The following is a 23039-nucleotide window of genomic DNA, read 5'->3' on the forward strand; positions in this document are numbered from 1 at the left end:
GCATTGCAAAAGTCCTGAGGTACCTCTCCGCTTTCCCATATGACATCAAAGAGAGCCTTAAGATGACCAATAAGTTCTTTACTTGCACACTTATAGATTTCCGCCGGAATCGCGTCACAGCCAGCTGATTTGTTGTTTTTAAGCTGTTTTATGGAGGTCTTTATTTCCTGTTCTGTTATTGGGATGTCTAATACATCGAGGCTGTTATACTGAAGTAATATGTTGAGTGCTTCCATATTGGGGTTGTTTCTTGGTTAAGGATATGACTGTAATGCTCTTTCCAGCGGTTTCTGATTTGCTCTTCCTCTTTTAGAAGTTCGCCATTTTGTGCCATGATTGGGCATCTTGCCTTCTTGGTTGGACCGTATACTTCTTTTACAGCCTCGAAGAATTTACGATAGTCGTGATGCGTGGCATACTCCTGAATTTGACTAGCTTTTTGCGACCACCAGTTATCCTTTAGTTGGCGCAGGTTTCTTCGGAGCGTGTTGTTGGCCGCCTTAAAGTTGTCTGCTAGTCTTGGATTGTGTGGATTTGCAGTGACGGCTTGATGTGCTCTATGCTTTTGTTTCAACAAAGCCTGTATACGCGGTTGATTTTCGTTAAACCAGTCTGGTTGTTTCTTTTTGTTGGATTTACCCAGTACTGCTTCGCTGGTTTTGTGAATCGCATCTCTTAGTTGTGTCTAGCCATGTTCAGCGTCCACGATTGAGATTGAAGTTATCGGTGGAAGTGATTCTTTGATAGCTTCCCGGAGGGCGTCGGCGGTATCGTTGTTCTCTAGACCCCGTACGTTCAATCTGGTCATGTAGCTTTGCTTTTTACAGTGTGGATGTTTGGGTTTTAACTGGATCAGTGCCAGATTCGGCATCTACTCTGGCGTTTGTGAGACTGACATCTTTTAGGTGCGTCTTTCGAACGATTAAGTGGTCCAATTGGTGCCAATGGCCTGATCTCGGATGTTTCCAGGTACCTTTAAATTTATCCTTCAGCAGGAACCACGTATGAACGTATATTAAAATATAATAAATCATTGTATCAAGTTTTCTTCTCTAGCTTGTTTTATTTTAATTAAGTAACATTAAAAAACTTTAACTCTCATTTTCTCCATAATTATCTTCTAGGACTTGATCCAGTTCATTTCTGAACTCCTCATATATTGCACAAGAATAATAGCTGAACAAGCGTTTATAATACGTATAGTAAGTTTAAAAACAAAACTTTTCACTAAATCGCAGGAATATAATAACAATGCTATCTTTGTTTAAGGAGTTACCAAGGATATTAGTCTAACTTCGGACTCATAAACGTGCGCGTGAGTTTAATTCAATTTTCACTGCACTTATTAGATATAGAGTATGAATTTTTGGTTTCAGAGGATCTTGGAGGAATAGGTCATTAATTCTAGACAAGACCACTAAAGAATCAGAGATAATTATCATTCTAGTTTGATTGTATTCCTAGACGACAAATGATAAGGTTTTCAAGATCGCAACATGTTCTTTGAAGACAGCTAATGCTCCATGTCCCAAAGTCCATTGGAAAGCTGACCCGTTGATAATATTAGCACATCCAGCACTATTTTGTGTAGAGCAGTCATCAGTAGAATGTAGAATGAATTAATCACCGCGGCCTTATAGATTATAGATAATCATACAGTCTCAGGGCTTTGACAGAAGGTTAGTATCTGAGACGATTTTACAGAGGTTAGTTCTCCATTGCCGATATCCGTCGTACCCAAGTTCATGGCACGAATGGTTGTCGACTCAGTGAGTTTAATGATGAGGTGTTCTGGTGTTTCCTCATTTTCTCCACAAAATCTACATTCGCCTTTGTTTCTTAGCTTCAATCTACTGAGACGTTTGTTGAGGAGGCAGTGTCCTGTTAAAAACCCCGTGACAATACGAATATTGTTCTTAGTTCTTACTTAAATCGGGAAAAAAAGTTGATTTTTCTCGGTCGTAAGTTCTGAGAAATTTCTTCGAGTGTCTTAGATCGTTGGAGGATTCCCATTCCAGGTTCATGAGTTCTGCTTTAAGTTGGTTTTCACTTGGAAAGCAGAACGGTTCTGGTTCACTTAGTAGAGTGTTCGCTCCTTTTCTAGCCAGATCGGTTGCTTTTTTTTTTCATTTTTCATTGCCTTCAATCCCTTGGTGGGCTTGCTTAATTTGTTCATCTTCTCAAATGATCTTTAACCAATTTCGAATTGATGGTTACTGACTTGATCGTTTTTAATGCTGCTTGACTAACGGATGAAGGCTATTTTTGAGCCATCATAAATGATAATTCTTGCGTTGGTTGTACTGATCTAGGATTTTCTGGAATCGATATATTTCAGTTGACGTGAGGTTATTCAGGACTAATCATGTTATAGATGTTATTTTATAAATGTTAATTAGCAAGAAAGCTGAATTAGAATGAATGTTACCTGTATATGTTATCCCTCCTTAAAGTATTGTTAGTATTTTTAATTAGATGGTTATCGCCCACGCTAGATGCCCTAGCTGTCGTCGCGGACTCGCTACTTATTGGGCTGGCCTTATCTGAAATATAACAACATAGATCCATACACAAATGAAAGCTCATGAGGGTTATATTATTTGTGACAATGTTATTGCATTAGATTTGTCTTATTAAAATAAAGCAAAATATTAAAAATTTGTTATTAAAAAATTTCTTATTGAGTAAAATAATACACCAGATCGCCACAATACACCAACACATTTTACTTTTGCATCGGACGAACCATGTTGTAACGATTTTAGTAGGTAGGTTTATTTTGTTTATTAGACCTTGTTTGGTTTTATACAAGAGTTTCATATTTTTAGGGTCCAAGGTACGGACTATTTATAAGGTACGGGCATTATCCAAGGTTCTAGTAGTATCCAAGGTACGGGTAGTGTTCCCCTGTACCGTTATCTTATGGACGGACTGTGTCCAAGGTTATGGTCCAAGTTACGGACATTATCCAAGGTCCTAGTAGTGTTCCAAGGTACGGGTAGTGTCCCCATATTGCCCCAGCGTGGATGTAGCTTGAGCCCCATGCTGCTTCGTTCCCATCTATAACTTAGTTAGTAGGTACGGCTGTATCAATTCATGGTGTCCTCATTCTGGCCCCTTTTGTTGTATTGGATGGCCGAGTACAGAGATGCGAGACCACCTCACGCTGTTACTGTTTGAAGCAAGATTACATAAAGAACAGCTGTGTGAAGAAAAGTGTAGATTTAAGTTCAAGTTTTACAGTTAACATTTAAAACCTTTTCAGTCTTAACTTAATAACGTACATTTTAAATAATATCGTACAGACTATATTTAGTGGTTAGATTATTAAGAACATTTATGTCGATTTAGTAGTTACAATATGATTTAGATTTTAGGTTTCCTTACATTACGCCTTGTAATAGTATTACTTTTTTATAGATATTATTATTGCACTAACATCATATAAAATATATCAAATTAATTAAAGTAATGCTACATTTCATATATTCTCTTAAACTTTACATGTCTTGTATTTTATCATAGTTGTTTTCATAGATATTTAGTACAATTCTTAACACCACTTTCGTTGACATATAACCACTATAATAATTATTAAAATTGTACAATGCTATTTACCATCACAGTCCATCTTGAATAAATATAGTCATTAGTTTTAAGTAATATACAACTGTGTTATTTTTCTCTGTACATGCCTGGCGCCCAATATCTATATTTTTTTTTATTGTTATTGATTAGTTTTCTCTCTAATGAAATACCTTACCCACGACTGCTCTCCGATGAAAAGCTGCCGTTCGCAGTGGTAATGTTTATAAAAAACGCTACAATGTTAGCATCACCAGCAGATGATTTTATCATTATATTATGATTAAAATCATTAAAATCATCTGGTGATGATGGCAACATGGTTAACGAAACGCGCGTCCAGTGCAAAAGTAACGTGTTTTGGTGTATTGTGGTGATTTGGTGTATTATTTTGCTGTTGTAACATCAAATGTTCCAATTCCCAACTGTATGTAGTCTATGGGGTGATTAGGCTATCAGTTAATTGGCTTGTACAAGCCAGATTGGTACCTAAAGGTGGCTACATACACTACTGCAAGCTTGACAAATCTTGAACAATCTTTTTGCACAAGCATGCATAATTTACCTTCGCCGCCCACGGTACATGCATGCCTAAACAAGCTTCAATTTATGCCGCGAAAAAGAAGAAGGAAGTCGGAAGAAAAAGAAGAAGGAAGTCCGCGAAAAAGAAGAATGAATCCTGAAGGCATCTTTTTAATAACGGCATCCTTATCGGCTTGGCTGTCAATTAATCTATACTTATTAAGTAAAATTTTGTATGCTGCATCCTTCTTCACCCTATCATGATATTCTGGTGATTTAATTCGCCAAAGACACGGCTGATTTTCGTATGCGTGAATAAAATCTTCCAGTAATGCTCGATTGCTCCTTTTCAGATCGCTAGACATGATGGCGACGCGACGTACAGGTCATTTACGATCAAGCACCGAACTAATTGTTTGTACAAGCTAAATATATGTGGTACACACGTACCGTTTCGCTTGCGCAAGCATTGCTTGTCCAAGCTTGCATGATTCAAATTCAATCAATCATCAAGCGGCTTGCACAATTAAAATGCTTGCGCAAATTTTCCCTACAGACGCTACAGTTTGCTTGTACAAAAAGATTGTTCATGCATGCTTGTCAAGCTTTCAGTAGTGTGTGTAGCCACCTTAAAGGGGTGTTTAGACTCGCAAATTGGCTTGTGCAAGCTACATTGGTACTCTTGGTAGTATTTTAATTTATTTGATAAAAAGTAACATTTTGAATAGAATATATACATATGTCAATTTTTGACATGCATTCTCGCTTAAAAAAAGTATTTTAAATTTCAAGTTAGAGTACTATGTTGAAAAACCACTAATTTTTTTTTGAACGAGGGTGGCTCATTAGCATATTTGGAAAAAGCATTTTTTTAGGAATAAATTGGTAGGTATTTGGATTGTCGTGGCACTCTAGATTGAAATTTAAAATACAGTATTTTTTAAGCGAAAATAAAAATAAAGTAAAAAAAAATACCGAGGGTACCATTTAAAAAACAAAAATTGTAGTAATTTCCATTGAAACAGAAAGTGACTGAAACTAACTGAATAAGCCAATCAATCCTGATTTATGTCATATACTAACATCCTAAATCTCGTTTTTTTTTATCTAAAAAATAGAAAAGTTATAGAGGTAAGTCAAATTTGAAAAACACCCGGTATAACAAAAGGAATAAAAAGTTAGAAACACCCAAAACATTAATATAATTAAAATATTTTTTTAAACAGAAATTAAGCTAGTACTTACCGTAATTTTTCAAATTCGTATCCTTCCCTATATAGCTAACATTTTCCAAGCTAAAAGCGTGGTTCTTGTTGCTGAAATCGATCTGCAGGTCGTTGTAGTCCTCTTGGTCGTCCACAGGTACCACCATTTGGAGTACTTGCGTCTCGTACTCTTTCAAGTTTGGCTCGACGTATACAGTGTCGTACCTGGCCGGACTGGCCGGTACGACATACTGTCGGCCGTTCGAGTAGTGGTCCTTGAATGACTTGTATCTAAAATAATATACCAGGTATGAAATTTGAAAGGTTGCTCTAGGTAAGTTAAAAAAAAAATTCGGTCAAAATTTATTATGATTAGTATAGTTCATTATGAAAAATAGAGCGGATATACAGGTTGTTAACTGGACAGTTACTTATAGGAAAACAGATTGGCAACACTGCCTATTGAGAACGCATGCATTTATAGGGTTTTCTGCCGACTCGTCCCGTCGCGTCGTTTATCGACCAGCGGGCCGAGGTTGCCATATTTCAACCATAAAGCTCTTGCCGCGAGTAATAAACAAATTAACAACCTGTATACAAATTAAATACTAAAAATAAAGCATAGCATATACGGTAATCGCAAAACATTTTCCTATATACGTCATCAATCACATCGAAATTGACATTAAAGCCTATAAACCTGACTAAATTAAATTTTTGCGTTGGTCACATTGTGCCGCGATCAACAACGTTGTCATTTATTATTTGACAATTATCATAATGCCTGTCACTATTTTGCATAATATTGTGTTGTATAGTCTCTGTGAAACGAATAACTTTGAATTTGACAGTTCCCGCGCTTTTCTAGTGTTAATTTTATTAGGTTGGCAACTTGCAGTCATGCTGACGCAATGCCGTCTCTAATAGAACAACCTCGGAGCGAGAATTATGATGTCACGCTAGTTAGATACTACGGATTAATAAATACACGGAAAACATAACTATTCCCCGTATTTTTGGTTCGTATTTTAAAAATGATATAGTGTCCATGAAATATATACATAATATACAGTTAATACATATATACATAATAAATACAATGTATATACCTATTTACAGTAATAAATACTTTGGCAAATAAAAATATGAAACATACAAATGCAAATGTTTTACAATATACAAATAATGAATAGGTAGATCAGATAACGGGTAAAATGTAAAATATATTTTAAATTTTGGGGTTTGAAAATCGAGCTAATTTAACAAAAACATTCAATATCTACTAATAGTGATGGATTATTATTTGCATTCACAAAATTTATATGTATATTTTGCAAGTATCAATGTTCGAAAAATTATATTTGCAAATAATAAAAGATCATAGAAAAAAAGGCGTCAGCGATGGCTATGAAATAAAGATCGCTGTCATTTTATATGTAAAATTATTCTAAAATGTTTGATTTTCTTGGGATTTAGGTTCGGGAAAAACGCTGATTAAGTTTTCATTTGGTTTTTCATTATTTTTTTTTTGGTTAAAAAAACGTTTTAATATAACCAAAAATACGAGGAATAATTATGTTTTCCATGTATTCTACAACATATTTATTAACCCGTAGTATCTAACTAGCGTGACGTCATAAATCTCGCTCCGAGGCTGTTCTATTAGAGACGGCATTGGTCTGATATTTAGAAATGTCAAAAGCTGATGACCTTTTACTTTTGACAATTATGACATTTCGTGTTGATTTTTGCAAGAAGAAGAAGAACTGTCACTTGTTTTATTATTTTCCTTTTCTATTTCACGAAAGTAAAAAGAGTTACCTATCTGATTCGTTCAGGCACTCAATTTAAAGAATATCAGTAACTTTTTTGATAGAGGGATTTTATATTTGCCATGTTGGTAAAAAATAACGATCAAAACTCAAAGTTATTCATTTTATAGACCATAGTTGAATCTTTGGGAGTAATTCTCGTTTTTTGCCAATTTTCATAGTCTTTTTTCTTAAATGGTACTTTTATACACAAACAGTTCTTTTAAAAACTAAATTTTCGAGTTTTTGTATTGCATTTCTTGAAATTGTGTGTCGAAAATATGCCGAAGCATTTAAACAGTCGAAGCAAAGAGCTTGTAGCTTTCCTGAATTCCTGATAAACTATTTTGAACGAGAACGTGAAAATAAAGATCCTTTATTACCCTTGACTGCAGTCAGAGAAGTAAGTTTGATTGGTAAGCACATTATATCACTTTCGAAGTTATTCCTTATTTCGATTTGTAGCCGAATAGCTGCTGCCTTAAATTTAAATATTAATACTGTGAGTGTTACTGACTACTGTTAATAAATAAATAAATTACTAAAATATTAATTATTAAATTAAAAATAAAACGTAAAATCTTTAAAAAATTATATAATAAATATCTTGTTTCCCAATTTTACATTAAGATTCATCTCATAAATCTATCACAATCTGGAAGCGCTGTCGCCATCGCTTGTCAATCAAAGTTGATCACGTGCATCGGAAATTGTTTTGCGATTACTTTATCTTACCTGGACCATGAAACGCATATGTAAATAATTCCTACACTGCCCAACACAAAAATAATACAGGCAATAATAATCAAAGCATATGGGAACACTTCCCCGTTAAAGGAAGCTATCGAGGCCGATTTTATTTTGGACAGTACAAGAGGTTCGTGAATGTTGAAAGCCGTGTTCTTTATTTGAGCTGTTATGTCGAAGGTGATATTGTCCATCGATGATTTATCCAGTATCATTCTGAAAGAGAAAATATATCAATTTATAAACAAATAATTTGTCATTTGTGAAACTAGAAATATACCAGTTTTAATCATCTGGTTAGCGAAATAATAAGTTCAGTGCAACAGTAAAGTGTTCTGGTCTATTGTGCTGAATTAGTATTTTATTTTGTTCTATATCTCTGGTGTTATTTTACCTTTTAACCAGTGAATGGTTTCGGGGTAGGATTTTATCAGTTTCTGGATCAATAACGTAGAACCAAATATCAGTTCCTTCTTGGTCTATCTCTAAGGTTCCGTTAGCTCCTATGAACTCCCTGAAGCCTAATTTTTCAACACCTGTATTGAAAAAAAAATAAAAATCATGAATTATTTACATTAATTTTTTGAAAGAAAACATTTCACAAAATAAATAGACGATAAAGTAGAAACAAAATTATTTAAATAAAATGTGAAGAAATTTTTAAAAAAAGAGTTTTCTTAATTTTAAAAAGTCATTAATGTCAACATTATACAGGGTCGCTCATATGTATGTCAGCGGTCGATTATTAGGTAAAATATAAGAAGTACTGCAAAAATTTAAATATAAAAGTTATAGGGATTTTAAATATCTATTAGCGGTTAATACATTTAAGTATACGGAGTCGGTCATTAAGTCGTGGCACATCAAAGTTTCAATTTTTAAATGGAACCCCCTGTATATTATTGCATATTTCGGTTCTTCCTTCAATTCTAAGCAAAAATCAAAATACACACAATGCACCTCGAATCAACCGTTTCCGAGTTCTTGACTTTTGAAAATATCACTTAAACAATTTGATTTAATTAATTTCGATGTGTTCAGTTTCATTTAACAATGCCATTCTGCTGAAACTGTGATACTTAATAATATATGTGACATTAGTTCTCAAGTTAGCATTTATAGATGTATAAAATGAGATTATATCAAGTCTTGAAATTACAAAATTTTTGTTTAACATTTCAATTCTTCAATTTATGTACAGGGTGTCCCATTTTGGTTGAAATCATACGGTATCTCCGTTATTAGTGAAGATAGAAGGGTGCGGTTTGCACAAACCTGTCTCACTTTTTTATCAAACGGAAGATGCCGTAAACAAAATTTTCATAGCCCTCTTCGTTTCCGAGATACAGGGTCTTTATGAAAGTTTTGCAATTTGGGACACCTCCTGTATCTCTGTTATTGTTAAAGCTATCGAGAAGGTGAAAATTGTTTATTGTAGAACTTTTTACGTAGAATACAGTGGCGTAGTCTGTTTTTCTACCAAAAAAATATTTTTGAAAATATGAACTAAAGTTATGTTTTTTTAAATGGAACACCCTGTATATTTATAAATCATATGATCTGTCTTGCCATAAGCTTCTCAAAAATATATATCACTCTATATTTATTTTCACTATTTACTGCAATATTTAAAAGTTTTTATTAAAAGATCATATTTATTAGTAGGCCATGATTGATAATAAAAGAAACAAAAGAATTATTAAAAGTATACTGCTATCTCTGTCTTGTTTTGTTTTGGGAGCTGCTAATAAATTCTTTATATATTAGGGAAACTTAATTCTCTACCGCTATTTGTAAATCTTGGAATACGTTTATACGTCAGAATAATCTATCGTATCGGAAATTTTAGATATTCCTTTAGCTAATTTATGTGAAATATACTTTCAGCAAGATGGGGAACATTCCCCCTCATAACTATGGAAATATTAGAATACTGTTAAATTATTATTTTTCAAATCAATGAATTGGAACCAATGAACGCATATTGATAGCCTCCTCGATTCCCGGATTTCGCCCTTCTCGATTTCTGATTTTGGGAATTTTTGAAATACGAAATATATCGTTGGCACTACAACAATGTCGAACACCTGAAAAATGCTTTAATAATTCAAGATTTAGATATTTGCAAACCCATCCCGTTATAAAAAAAAGAAAAATATATTCACAGTTTCAGTGGTAACAGTTATTTCAAAAGTAAAATATATCAATCCTAAATAAATTTTAATATGTGTATGACTATTTTAGTAAATACCATTTTGATTTTTTGTTATTTATCACGGCCTATTAATCAGAAAATGATATATTTTAAATATTGCAGTAAATAGTGAAAATAAATATAGAGTGATATATATATATTTGAGAAGCTCATATCAAAGCGGATCACATGATTTATAAATATACAGGGTGTTCCATTTGAAAAAACATAACTTTAGTTCATATTTTCAAAAATATTTTTTTCGTAGAAAAACAGACTACGCCTCTGTATTCTACGTAAAAAGTTCTACAAGAATCAGTTTTCACCTTTTCGATATCATCCATAATAACGGAGATACGGGGGCGGTCCCAAATTGCAACCTTTTTGAAAAGACCCTATAGCTCAGAAACGAAAAGGGTTATAAAAATTTTGTTGACAGCATCTTCCGTTTGACAAATAAGTGGCACAGGTTTGTGCAAACCGCACCCTTCTATCTTCACGAATAACGGAGATACCGTATGATTTCAACCAAAATGCGACACCCTGTACATTGTGTATTACGATTATTGCTTAAAATTGAAGGAAGAATTGAAATATGCAATTATATACAGGGGGTTTCATTAAAAAAAATAAAGTTTGATGTGACACAACTTTATGATCGACCCTGTATACTTAAATTTACTAGTAGCTAATAGGAATTTTAAAACCCGTTACAACAGTATCACAGTTTCGACAGAATGGTATCATTAAATCAAACCAAACACATCGAAATTAATTAATTCGAATTGTTTAAGTGATATTTTCAAAAGTCAATAACTCGGAAACGGTTAGTTTGAACCCCTTGTAATAATATACAGGGGGCTCTATTAAAAAAAATGAAACTTTGATGTGCACGACTTTATGAACGGCCCTGTATACTTAAATTTATTACTCGCTAATAGATATTTAAGAATCCTATAACTTTTGTATATTACTTTTTGCGGTACCTCCTATATTTTATCTAATAATCGACCGTTTCCATACATAAAAGCGACCCTGTATAATACATAGATTGAATGTCTTACCTGCAATTAATCCTGATTGGTCCTGCACGATCCTTAAAATATCGTCAAGTTTTTTCTGCACCGCACTGGGCGTCGCATCCCCCACCACTAGTATCAGTCGGTTCAGTGGCGTAATCAAGTTGACGATCAGTGGCGTACTGATTTGAAAATAGTTACTTGTCGCATTGGGATTGTCTCTAGCTACAGCTGTCAGTTTAAATGGAAGTTGCTCCTCGTTGATGTAGTCGAATGTTTTCTTCGTTCTGATTATTCCCGAGGATGGGTCGATAGCGAAGAAATCTTCACTGAAATTTCCTGTAATGAAATGTGAGGGATGGAATGCAACAATAAAAGTAAGATATTATTAAAATATATACAGGGTGGCGCCTCTCATACGACGCGGAGGCTCTAAGGAGAACGACAGTTTGTATTGAAATGAAATTTTGTGAGCATATGTAGGTTAATTTAGAGCAGTTTTTAAAAATATAGAGAGTTCTACAGGGTGTCCCATCAAAAAGTTACATATCAAAGTTGTGTTTTCTTGTAATGGAACACCCTATATATTAATTGATTTTCGGATTCTGGGAGAAAAATAAAAGTGAGTTTTTATGACTAAAATGTAAGCTTTTTGACATATTTAACATTTTCTAAGAATAAAGAACAATTTGTAAATTACAATAAAAGCTACCTAAATTGGAATTTACCCGGTTATATAGGTAAATTAACTATTTTGCACATTAAATCAAATTAAAACTTCATCCAAAAAGTTATACAGGGTGAGACAAAATTAATATGGAACATTGCTCACTTTTAAAAGCAAGTTACTGTTTTATTTTAAATGGAACACCCAGTATATTATTCCAATATTTAATGGGGAATTCATGTCTCTTCAAAATACTATTAAGGTTGCCTATCCCTCAAACAAAGATTTTCCTAGATATTTTCATTTTTATGATTTAGTCTCAGTGGATCTTTATTATTTGATAAAATCTTGATGGCCGTGTCTGACGTTAGTCTGACATTAGTTCAACTTAGCTGTCTAATCAGTCCAACTTTAAAAACTAGCTAGCATTTTGTGTCAGTTAAAAATAATCTCAGAAATTTGCCGAAAATGCAAACTTATGCATTCTATATCAGAGATAATTTATATGATTTTATTAGATGCTTGTAGTACAGTACATGTAGTACTTGTAGTACGGTACATTCACCAATTATTAGAATACTTAAACGTACTTAAATGCTCCTGATTTGATCTAGTCCGGACTTTTTTACGGGGATATGTTAAAGACAGTGTTTACAAAACTCGACCAACTATTGTTGACAACATGAGAGAAATGATTGTATATAGCTGCTTTTCGAAGTAGAACTCCACATATGCCTTTTAAAATGAAAAGATCCTTTTGAAAAGACAATCATTTTATGCAGTTAACAGGAAAGGAAGCATTTTGCGCATTTGATTTCATCTGGCTAATTTTTGTCACATAATGATGGGTTTATATCTAGTTTTAATTCTGTAATAATTAAAATATGTTTTAAACGTGTATCTTTTTACTACCGTTGTGTATTTTACTCTGCATCCTTTAATTTGTGTTAAATTAACAAAAGGTATATCACAGCCACCTAGATATTTTAAAATAATAAAGATCTATTAAATGTACTCGAAACAATACTACGAAACAAAGCGGAATCGGACCTATGTTGATATGAAAAATTAATCTTATTTTTATGCGAGGAATCTCCCCACGAGAGATGGCACATGTTTTATAAAACACCCTGTATATTATTAAAAAAACTCTAACTTCTTATCCCTTAACAGCGCTTTCAGATGGAGCGGGGCGTCCGCAACTTCGAGCAAGTACCATGAGTTTATACTAAGTGCTGGCAAAAGTTAGTCTTGGGTCGAGATTTCCGTATGTAAGAGGAGTACAATGCGTACTGTACTGTACTACCGTTTATAATGTACTGAACAAAAAGAGGACAGTAAACACGCTGCCAAAGGGGGAAAGGTGTACGTCATGCGTTCAGCTTCACGATTTAATTACGTCTCGTAATACTTAATTTGTTTATTAATTAACGAGTCGTAATTTTCCCTATAGCTTGATTTTTTTTAAGTGCAAGCTAGAAACACTTGCATTTTTGGTAATAAGGGGAATTGAGTGGGTGTTTGATAGTGGTCGCGCTATTAGAACTCTAAATTCAAAAATCGATATCTCGAAATCTATAAGTAATAATAGATTGTAGTTTTTTCAAGAACTTTGTTAATATTTCTGCTGTGTTTTCTTTGCAGACAGTATGTGAAAATCTTTATCAATAAAAAAATTACACGATTGCTGAAAATTGCTATGCTCTAAAACTAAATGGATGGATTGTTTACAATTTTTGAATGGAAAAAACAACCTTAACGAATTTTTCTTATGTAAACATATTGTAAAATATCCGATCTTGAAAATAAAAAAAGTTTCAATATCTAAAGTGGTTCTTGAGTTATGGTCTGTTATGTGTTAAAGAGTTTTTAAACTAACGATATCCTTATAATTCCATTTCAGATGCTCAGAAACATGTCGTAATGATTTTATCTAGTTATCTCTTGAAAAAAAGTCTTTTAAAAATAAGCGGTTTGCGATCGTGATTTTATTTTACTTGATAGGGAAAGGCGTACCGGCAACGCCGCAACAGCACACCGTCGCATTTCTCTGACTCCGACTTAATAAGATCCCTATGCGATTTACTTCCACACATGTAAATGCCGACCCAAAAGTAACAGTTGCCAGCACGGTATGAACAATTTCACATGGGCGCGTATGCTCCGTCCGACGGAGTTCGTCCGACGGCTATCTTGAAAAAACACGACGGACGGTCCGTCGCATGTGAAAACGCTGTAACTGCCTACTCACCTGCAAGATTATACACAACTCTACCAAACTTTCCACTATCCATGTCCTCAGCTTTAATCTGAGTAACCGCCGAGTTAATAGCTGAATCTATAGGAATGGCCGCGTAATACTTCATTTTAAATCTATCCCCACTCGAGTGCGTTTCAATGTCATTATCACCAACGTCCTCGATTCTACTGCGGTTGACGTTTCTGTAATTTAAACTCGACTCGACAGGATAGATGAACATTGGCTTGTTGTCGTTGACATCCTGGACGTTGACAGTGATTTGGGTGACAGCGAAATCCTTGTTGATGAAACCCTGCAGTGACATGATTTCAACGTCGAAAATGTACTGTTCTTGGGTTTCGAAATCTAGGGAATTGTTGAGGTAGATGGCACAGTTGCGGTCCTCGGTGACATTGAGAACAAATTTTCCTGAAAAGGACAATTTATAATATACTGTAAGAAAGATGTTATACTGTAAACACACCTTCTTTGTTGCCGCTGATTATCTGGCATTTAAGTGGAATACTCGTGCCGTGCGTTTTGGCATTGACTATAGTTAGTGTCTTGATTTTTTCTCCGACTGTGGCATTTTCTGGTAACTGTACGGTATAGGAAGTATCGGCAAAACGAAGTCCTACTTCAGGGGCCACCGTTGCCACGTGTTGAATAAATACTTCAACAGTAATGACGGAGGATAGTTGTGGCTCGCCTAAATCGTAGGCTCGAACATCAACCTAAAAATTAACAATAATTAAAAAACGATATAATTATTAAATTATGAAAAAATAAATGTGCTACGACTACGATTTCAAAAAATGAGGAGCAGACTTTTTAGATGCATTTTGGGCCCATTTTTTGAATTTTGCCAAGCAAAGAAAAACTGTTACACTTTTTGCCAGAAACTTTAAATTTTCTCTTTATTTTTAAGAAATTTCTCTTTATTTTTCTGCTACCACGGTCCATATCTTTAACTACATGGTCCCCACTCGTAGTTCCATTCATTATTTTAAGAGGTATTATTCAAAAAATAAAGACGTACAAACAAACTTTTCATCTGGAAATGACATACAAATAGTAGTATGTCCAAGTATGTCCAGAGCTTGGCTTAAACGCCGGTTTTTGAAATTATTGGTGGATTGGTATTGAGACATACTCATCGATTGATAGGAGTGTTTTACGGAAAATTGATTTTTAATCGAATTCGTCCCACACATCTCAATTTACAATTTAAATAATAAATATTCGTTAAAGTTGATCTTATAATAGTATCTGTCAATCATACATTCTTGAATTATGAAAAAAAAACAGAAAGTCCGTACCTGGTACTCGGTATCTACTTCTTTCTTCAAATCGTTAGTTACTCTCAGCGTACCGGTGTCTGGATCAATTTGAAAATATTTTGTTGCCTTTCCACGTCCAATAATTTCATATCTCACCTGAAAAACGAAATAAGAGTAAAATATATAAAACTGCCAATAAGGTAAATGGTTGCAGGTTCTGTTTGCCATAAAATCTGAATTATCAATCAAGATTAATTCAATAAAAATGATATACAGGGTTCGGCAATAATGTATCGGGCATCTAGAATCGTAGCTCCTAGAACAAAAAAACTCGAGAATTCTGTTTAAATGAAAACCTAAGGTATGTACGGGGATGTATTTCAGGAAAAATATTTTATCATCTATAGAGTGACTCAAAAAAATGTGAGTGGATTGGTATATATATTTTTAAGTGGAACCCCCTGTATATTATTGCATTTTTGTCTTCCTTTCAGATCACTTTACGTAATAAAGTTCCTAAGATATAAGTAAATACACAGGGTGATTCCTGTAAGTTGGGAATGATGAGGGACGTCAAAATATTAATTTTGCTATAGCACACTATGGATCGGAAATGCCTCTTACGAGAGATACAGATATCTTACGAGAGATACAGATACAAACTTCTTCTTTACATATAAAGTGTCTCTGTTACGTAGACTCCTATAATAAAATTTTATAACGATACCTTCAATTGTTAAAAAACTATTAAAGAATATCTTTAATTTTTCAAAAACTTTAACACCCTGTATCTTGCGTAAGAAACATTTCCGACCCATAGTGTGCTGTATCAAAATTAATATTTCGACGTCCCTTGTCATCCCCCGAAAGCATAACCAACTGACTTATGTACACCACTTCTTGTATGGTGTTGACATCAATAAATTATTCTATTCTATTCTATAACCCACTTTAAATTGGATGGTTGTTTAGGTGTCTTATAGTCAGGAGAATCTTCCTGGTTTGTCTAACCGCCAAGAATTGCTAGTTCATTTAGCGTTATCCAGCGTTATTTAGCGTTTGTATTTCTTTTTTTTTTCTTTGTGTCATATACGTACTTTGTGTCTTAATATGCCATACGCTAAATAACAAATAAATATAACCCACTTACAGCAATCACCCTGTATCTCGATAATTTTAGAGATATGATATGAATAAATAAATAAAAAATATATATATTTTCAACATTCCTTAAAAAACATTACAAATACAGGAAGTGTCATGAAATCAAAACTATATTAGGTATTTACTTCAGATGGTCTATACTTACTTTGCTATACATTTTAATGCTATAAAAATTAATTAATGATAAATGTATTACCTTATTTCCTGGAGCAGTACCGTCTGAATCAGTAGCTACCAGTGTAGTTACCGTCGTACCTATTGCCACGTCATCTTCTAAACTAATCGGATGTGGGATAATGGTAAAAACAGGAGGTATATCATTCCGATCCTGCAAAAAATAAAGCATTTAAGTCAACTTCCTTCAATACACTTATAAAGTTTCCTAGCCAACCTCCACATCCACGATAACTTTTGTCGTACTGTTCTTCTCGTTGGACATGTTTTCCAAAGTACCGATGATCAGTACGTGTCGGTCATCCTTTTCGAAATCCAGCCCCCTGGTGGTGTAGATGGCGCCGGTTTTTTCATCGATTCTGAACAAGTCCGTTGGACCTTGGTGAATGACGTAGGTTATTTTCTTGATGGTATCCGGATCAAAAGCCTAAAAAAATAGAATATTCTATATTATTATCGGTTAATGAGCACATACCCCAGCGTTCTTTAGGCATACAAAAGACAAAGCAAAAAAACTCGGTCTCAACATTTATTGTAATAAGTTAAATTGTGACACGTGTTTCGCTCATAAGAGCATCATCAGATCTAGCAGGAAAGAACCCAAATCAATAATTAATAATAAAAAAGGTGGTCGTAACTTAAATTAGTAACGTAAATTTTTATTATTATTAATGAATGATTTGGATTTTTTCCTGCTGATGATGCTCTTATGAGCAAAACACGTGACACAATTTAACTTTTTAGTAGTAGTGGGAACTATCGAATGAATACTATCGAAACATTCGATAGTTGCAATTCATTCGAATAATTCGATAGCTAGTAAAAAAAACATTCGTTGAAAACTATTCGAATAAAAATTATCGAATAGATGCGTCATCTGCCTTGAAGTATTGTATTCTAGTAATTCGGCAGCAAAAACCATTCATTTATAAAATTCATTCATTTATGAAATTCATTTATTCGTCAGGATCGATTATAATAAAATATTAACTGGATTTTAGTTGTCGCCCGGCGACGTAGGTTTCTTTCGAGAAACCCGACAGCGGTCGGTGGCAATGCTAGAAAGAAGCCGGCATCTTTGATTTTTTGCGGAGTCATATAAAGATAAGGACACATTATTTTTTTATTGAGGTGCTAGTATTTACACAGAAAATACATTATGAAGGGCGCTGTTGCCATATATTGGTATTAGTTGATATTAGCAAAGAATATTATTGTTTGGCTTTAGTTAGTTACGGATAGTATGTCTATATATTTTGCATTTTTTTTATTAATATTCTGTTGTTAGGTTAGGTTAGATAATAAAATATTTCGGATGTAGGAAAATGATTTTTAATGTTTTTAATAAAGACTGGTTTAATAAAAATAATAATAACAGTAATAATTTGTTATACCTATTAACAACAAAATTTAAAATAATTTAATATAAACATTTTTTTACGTAGTAGCAAAATATAAACAACAAATTAGAAGTCAAAATTATTTATATTAGATCCTATTTAAAAATAATATAGTCTCTAAATTTTTTGGCATCGTTGGTTTATTAAATAATAATAATTACAGAGCTAATTTGTTATATTAACAACAAACTTTAAAATCATGAAATATAAACATTTATTAATTTTCTAAGCATGCAGTGTAATGGAAGGAAAATATAAATGAAAAATTAGAAATCAAAATTATTTATATTGGGTACTTTACATTATTATTAAAAAATAATATTTACTTTTACTGGCATTTACATTAAAAAATAAATGAAATATTTCTTCGCAAAAAACTACATGTAAGAGAATTAGCATAAACAAAATACAAACATCGTTAACTTTTTTTTTAAATTGGCACGTGTAAAACTTCAAGTTAATTTTCTCACCCCATAGTATGAGTTCGATAACCATTTACTTAACCGCATTACTTAAATATGATTATTAAGTTCCAACTAATTCATATTATTAAAACATCTAAAATACAAATATGTATTTTTAAAATGAATTCTAAGTTCATCTCATCTCTCTTAAAAATTGCTACTTCTCAAAATTCCCCATTAAAAAATAGACCATATATACCATATAAAATAAAATAATTGAAAGATCGGGCTACGGAAAATCACACAAATTTTCGGAAAAATGTTGACACCTGCACACGCACACAATCGTCAATTAAAAAAAAACTACTATTTTAGTATTTTAAATATTTTAATAAACGCAAAAATAGCACAGTATTTATAAGGTGAAGTTATAAAAATTTGGAAGAACTAATAATGCACTGACGCACACAAAAATCAAACGAATACTAAATTTCATTTATCAAAAAAGCATTCGATAGTCGTGGCTCAACGATAACCATTTAGTTGCACGGCGAGGTTGTCACATATGCTTTAGTATACAAATGAATGAATGATTTTATTCGAATAAAACCATTCGATAGTTGAAATCATTCATTCAGTAACCATTCGATAGTCTAATTCATTCGATAGTTCCCATCGCTACTTTTTAGTAATAAATGTTGAGACCGATACTTTGAGTTTTTTTGCATTTCTTGGTTTTATAAACCAGGTCTCTTTGGGATTAATGGACAACTTTTTTAAATATTAAATCCAGGCAGAAATCTACGCTATCAAAAGATGCGTACAATCTTAAATAACAAGAAATAGCCATCTTATTCGATAGTCCAGCAGCCTTAACAGGCTCCAGAGCGATCATCTTAGTAACCATTAATAATTCGAAGTTGGCCAAAAAATGCCTAGAGGAGCTGAAAAATTAGGCAAAGAAAATGAAGACCTCCTATACTGGATGCCAGCCCACTAAGGGATAGAAGGTAATGAGGAAACAAACGATCTAACTAGAAAAGGAGCGAACACTGCACTAACTGGACCAGAACCGTTCTGCTTCCCAAGTGGGAACCAATTAAAGCAGAACTCAAAAATCTGGAATTTATTTAAACCGTATAAAAATATAAGGTAAGGTAGATCCAATAATTTGTTAGTTGTGTTTTACGTTGTCGACAAATGTAGGGGGTATGTCGATAAATACATTTGCATGAATACAGAGATTGCAAAAATTCGTGCAAAAATTCCAGTTTTCTAAAATCTATTAAGGTACCTACCTCGACTGTTGTGACGTAATGATCAGCCATATTTTCCGGGATCAGTGCCTCGTATTTTTCGTCTCTAAAAACCGGGACTTCATCTTCGACATCTTCAACTTCAACCGCTACAGTTGCTGTAGCGATTCTCGGATCGGGTGCGCCATCTTTTGCTGTTACCACGAACTGATATCCCTAGAACGAGAAAAAAGTCTTTAAAAGTGAATTTTAAAGTTGTTAAAATTCATTTGGATATTAAAATCAGAACAAAAATGCTTCTTTCCATAGATTTAAAATAAAATTATTTTAAGTCTAATATCTACTTTATAACTATTGGTTAAAAAGTACTGGTGTGAATTTCGATGAGGAATCAATGAATACTTATTTAACACTCTGACCTCCAGTTAATGCCATTAATTTTTTTAAATATTGCTATTATTAAGCTTCATTCAGCTCGCAATGAGTGGTCTCGGTTTCAATTACATGTCACACTTTTTAGTTTACGATCATTCACAATGTCAAAAAAACACTCTTAAATTAATAGAATATCCTAACAACAACTGGTTTCCATTTATAAAAATCAGCTGTTACGTTCTAACAGCAGGATTACGGGACGTGTCGTTGCAGGCAGTCATCCTATAGTGTGACCAACGGATCTGTAGCTACGGGGTATCGGCAAGGGAATGCAGTTGTAAACAAAACACGCCCAATTTCATTCATAAAATAGGCATGGGCGTACGGTGTTATATGAAAATAATGTGTATCATAAATATAATACTCAGATTAATAATTTTTTTCAAAAAACTTTATGCTGTTTGAATCGTTACTGTTGAGTTAGCAGATAAACACTAAAAGCTTTTATTAAAGCTCCCTTAAATATTTTGAATCATTATATTATCGTGTTGTTAATATAATAGAAGAAATAATTACAGCTGGGGGTTGGAACCTTTGGTGTTACGCAGCAAAATAAAACACTAAATCAGTACAATACACCAAAACACTTTTAATTTTACACTGGACGCATGTTTCGCTAACCATGTCTGCCATCAGCAGATGATCAAGACTGAGTCTTGAGGTATATTTATTTATATATCTGTACTAACTATATTTTTTTTATAATACATAATTTTAGATATAACTATTTCCAGCAAAAAAATCTTGAAAATAGTTAACTTTGGAAGCGCAAACAAAACATAATTTTACTCACCAGTAGATCCAATATTGCCTATTACACCAGATATGGTATCCTCCGCCAGCAGTTTTTAAAGGTTAGGTCATTGTCTACCCATATGTTACATCCAAATAGATAATACTTGGCTATATTTTCGAATTTCGCGTATATATATTTATATCTCTCTCTGCAATATAATGGGCCGCTCCATTAATATTTATCTGTTATTTTAACATTTACGCCAAAAAAATTCATTTGATTTTAATAACCCCCTAAGCGTTTCCCTGCAAAAGGAAAATTCGATTCTTCCTGCAATTTTTGCAAAAGCTTTCTAATTGTGGGGACGAGTTTGAATTCGAGATAAAATCTATTTATCAAATTCCTGACCACTTCGAAAAAGTCGTTGAGCTTTTCGACAGCAGTCTCACGTGGTCGTTTCTTTCCAGAGAGGATATCATTTTATCGGGGTTAGTTTTCAGCCTTTTTTTTATCTTCTGTGTGAATTTTTTTATAGCCGATACGCTAACTCCGGTATAAAGAAATATCCGCTCAAGTTTACGTTTAAGCGGCAACTCAAGCGAACTCTCTGTAGCTTCTTCATCGCAAACCCTATTATGAACACAAGGAAATACACCAAATGAGATTTCATCCACGTTATTATTAACTTACCTATATAAATTAGCTATTATTTCTCTTGTCTGACTATGTAGCGTCTTACCCTTAACAAATTTATTCGTTTTAAAACACAAATATACGATCAAACTTGATATTAATAATTAAAAACTACGAACGAAAAACATTATAACAAGATAACAAAACAATAAAACACAACTTAACTATCAAATATACGAAAAATATAGGAATAAAGTTTAGGATAACCGGTATAAAATAATGAAATAAAGTAATAATGATCAAAAAAATGACACCGCCACTCGATATTTCAATAGTATTCAATATTCCTACTCTTTTCAGAAGAGACCGTGAAGTTGGGGATAAAGCAAGCGAATAGAAAAGGCGTAGAAGCCATGGCAACCGCGTGGTAACAAATCCTGTGACGTACTCTCGCCAATCATGTTCGATGAATAGGCGGCCATGCGCGGCGATGCCGGTTTGCCAATGATATCGTTTAAAAATCTTCAACTTTCATAATAAGCAGATTATACAAAATGAAAGAAATAAGTTATTAAATAAAACATATCGAACAATATGAACTACGTTAAAATTCCTTAGTAATATACGTCAGAATATATGCTAAACACATTATATATAATAAAAATATATTAAATTTATAGTTCATGTCTGGCAATTTTGCAATTTTATAGATAAACGTGGCAATATCGATTTTTTTTTCTCGAATTCCTTCCGTAGCTTCAGATCCGCTGGTCAAACAGTAAGTCTTTTTATTTTAAAGGTTGATTTGATATTAGTACGTGCTAATCATATATTCTTGAATTGTGAGAAAAATACAGAAAAGTCTGTAGCACGAAAGCAAGGGTAGATGCGAATAGATAACATCCAAAAATTGACAGAAACTAATATATCTTGACAATATAATAATATCGACTTGATTATACACTCAGATACAGTCAAATTTAAAGTGTTATATTTTTGTTATTTTTAGCCCTATTTTCATGAATTTTTTAGCAAACTGTATATAATTATATCACCTTTTATTCGTAAACTCAGCTTTTTATAAACTTTAGTATTTGGCATATTATACAGGGTTTAACGAGGATATTTTTTACCCTAACTTTTAAACACTCTGTGCAGTAATTTCGTTTGTAAATTTTCCTAAAATATAGTTTTATGGACAGAACCATGACTCCTGAGCATTTTGTTTTTTGATTCATGGCAATACATATTCGCAATACATATTGCAATACGCTTCGGTTAATTTTTAAGAGCGAAATGAATTGATCACGATCAATTCGCAGTTTTTGCAATTATCATTACTTTTTGATGTATTTTTTTAATATGACGAGATGGTTTTGGTGACCATTGTCGAAAAGTCATGTTAATGAAAAAAACGTTAAAGACTAACGATACAGTCCTGGTTTTAATAAACATTCATAACGATAACAAAACTAACGGTATTAGAGAAAACATGTGTAATACTCGAGTATACACTGTTCGGTTTTTATATGATTCAAAATAAAAAATATATAAATTGTAAAATTAGT

At 33.1% G+C, this 23039-nt stretch overlaps 1 protein-coding gene across 1 annotated transcript in view; it reads right to left on the bottom strand.

The window, feature by feature from the left end:
- LOC115882652 (cadherin-99C) overlaps positions 1-23039 on the bottom strand; it is a 243377-nt gene that overhangs the window by 1458 nt on the left and 218880 nt on the right. Inside the window, exons 16-26 of the mRNA XM_030900847.1 lie at positions 19710-19883; positions 16825-17034; positions 16630-16761; positions 15309-15425; positions 14474-14723; positions 14002-14418; positions 11129-11422; positions 8265-8406; positions 7859-8086; positions 5353-5603; positions 2429-2543 (exon numbers count right to left, since the gene is read on the bottom strand). Of these exons, the coding sequence (XP_030756707.1) occupies positions 2429-2543; positions 5353-5603; positions 7859-8086; positions 8265-8406; positions 11129-11422; positions 14002-14418; positions 14474-14723; positions 15309-15425; positions 16630-16761; positions 16825-17034; positions 19710-19883 (2330 nt within the window). The remainder of the gene's footprint in view (positions 1-2428; positions 2544-5352; positions 5604-7858; positions 8087-8264; positions 8407-11128; positions 11423-14001; positions 14419-14473; positions 14724-15308; positions 15426-16629; positions 16762-16824; positions 17035-19709; positions 19884-23039) is intronic.

Source organism: Sitophilus oryzae, unplaced genomic scaffold (assembly GCF_002938485.1).
Source record: "Sitophilus oryzae breed Bouriz unplaced genomic scaffold, Soryzae_2.0 scaffold_179_pilon_pilon, whole genome shotgun sequence".
NCBI classification, from domain to species: domain Eukaryota; kingdom Metazoa; phylum Arthropoda; class Insecta; order Coleoptera; family Curculionidae; genus Sitophilus; species Sitophilus oryzae.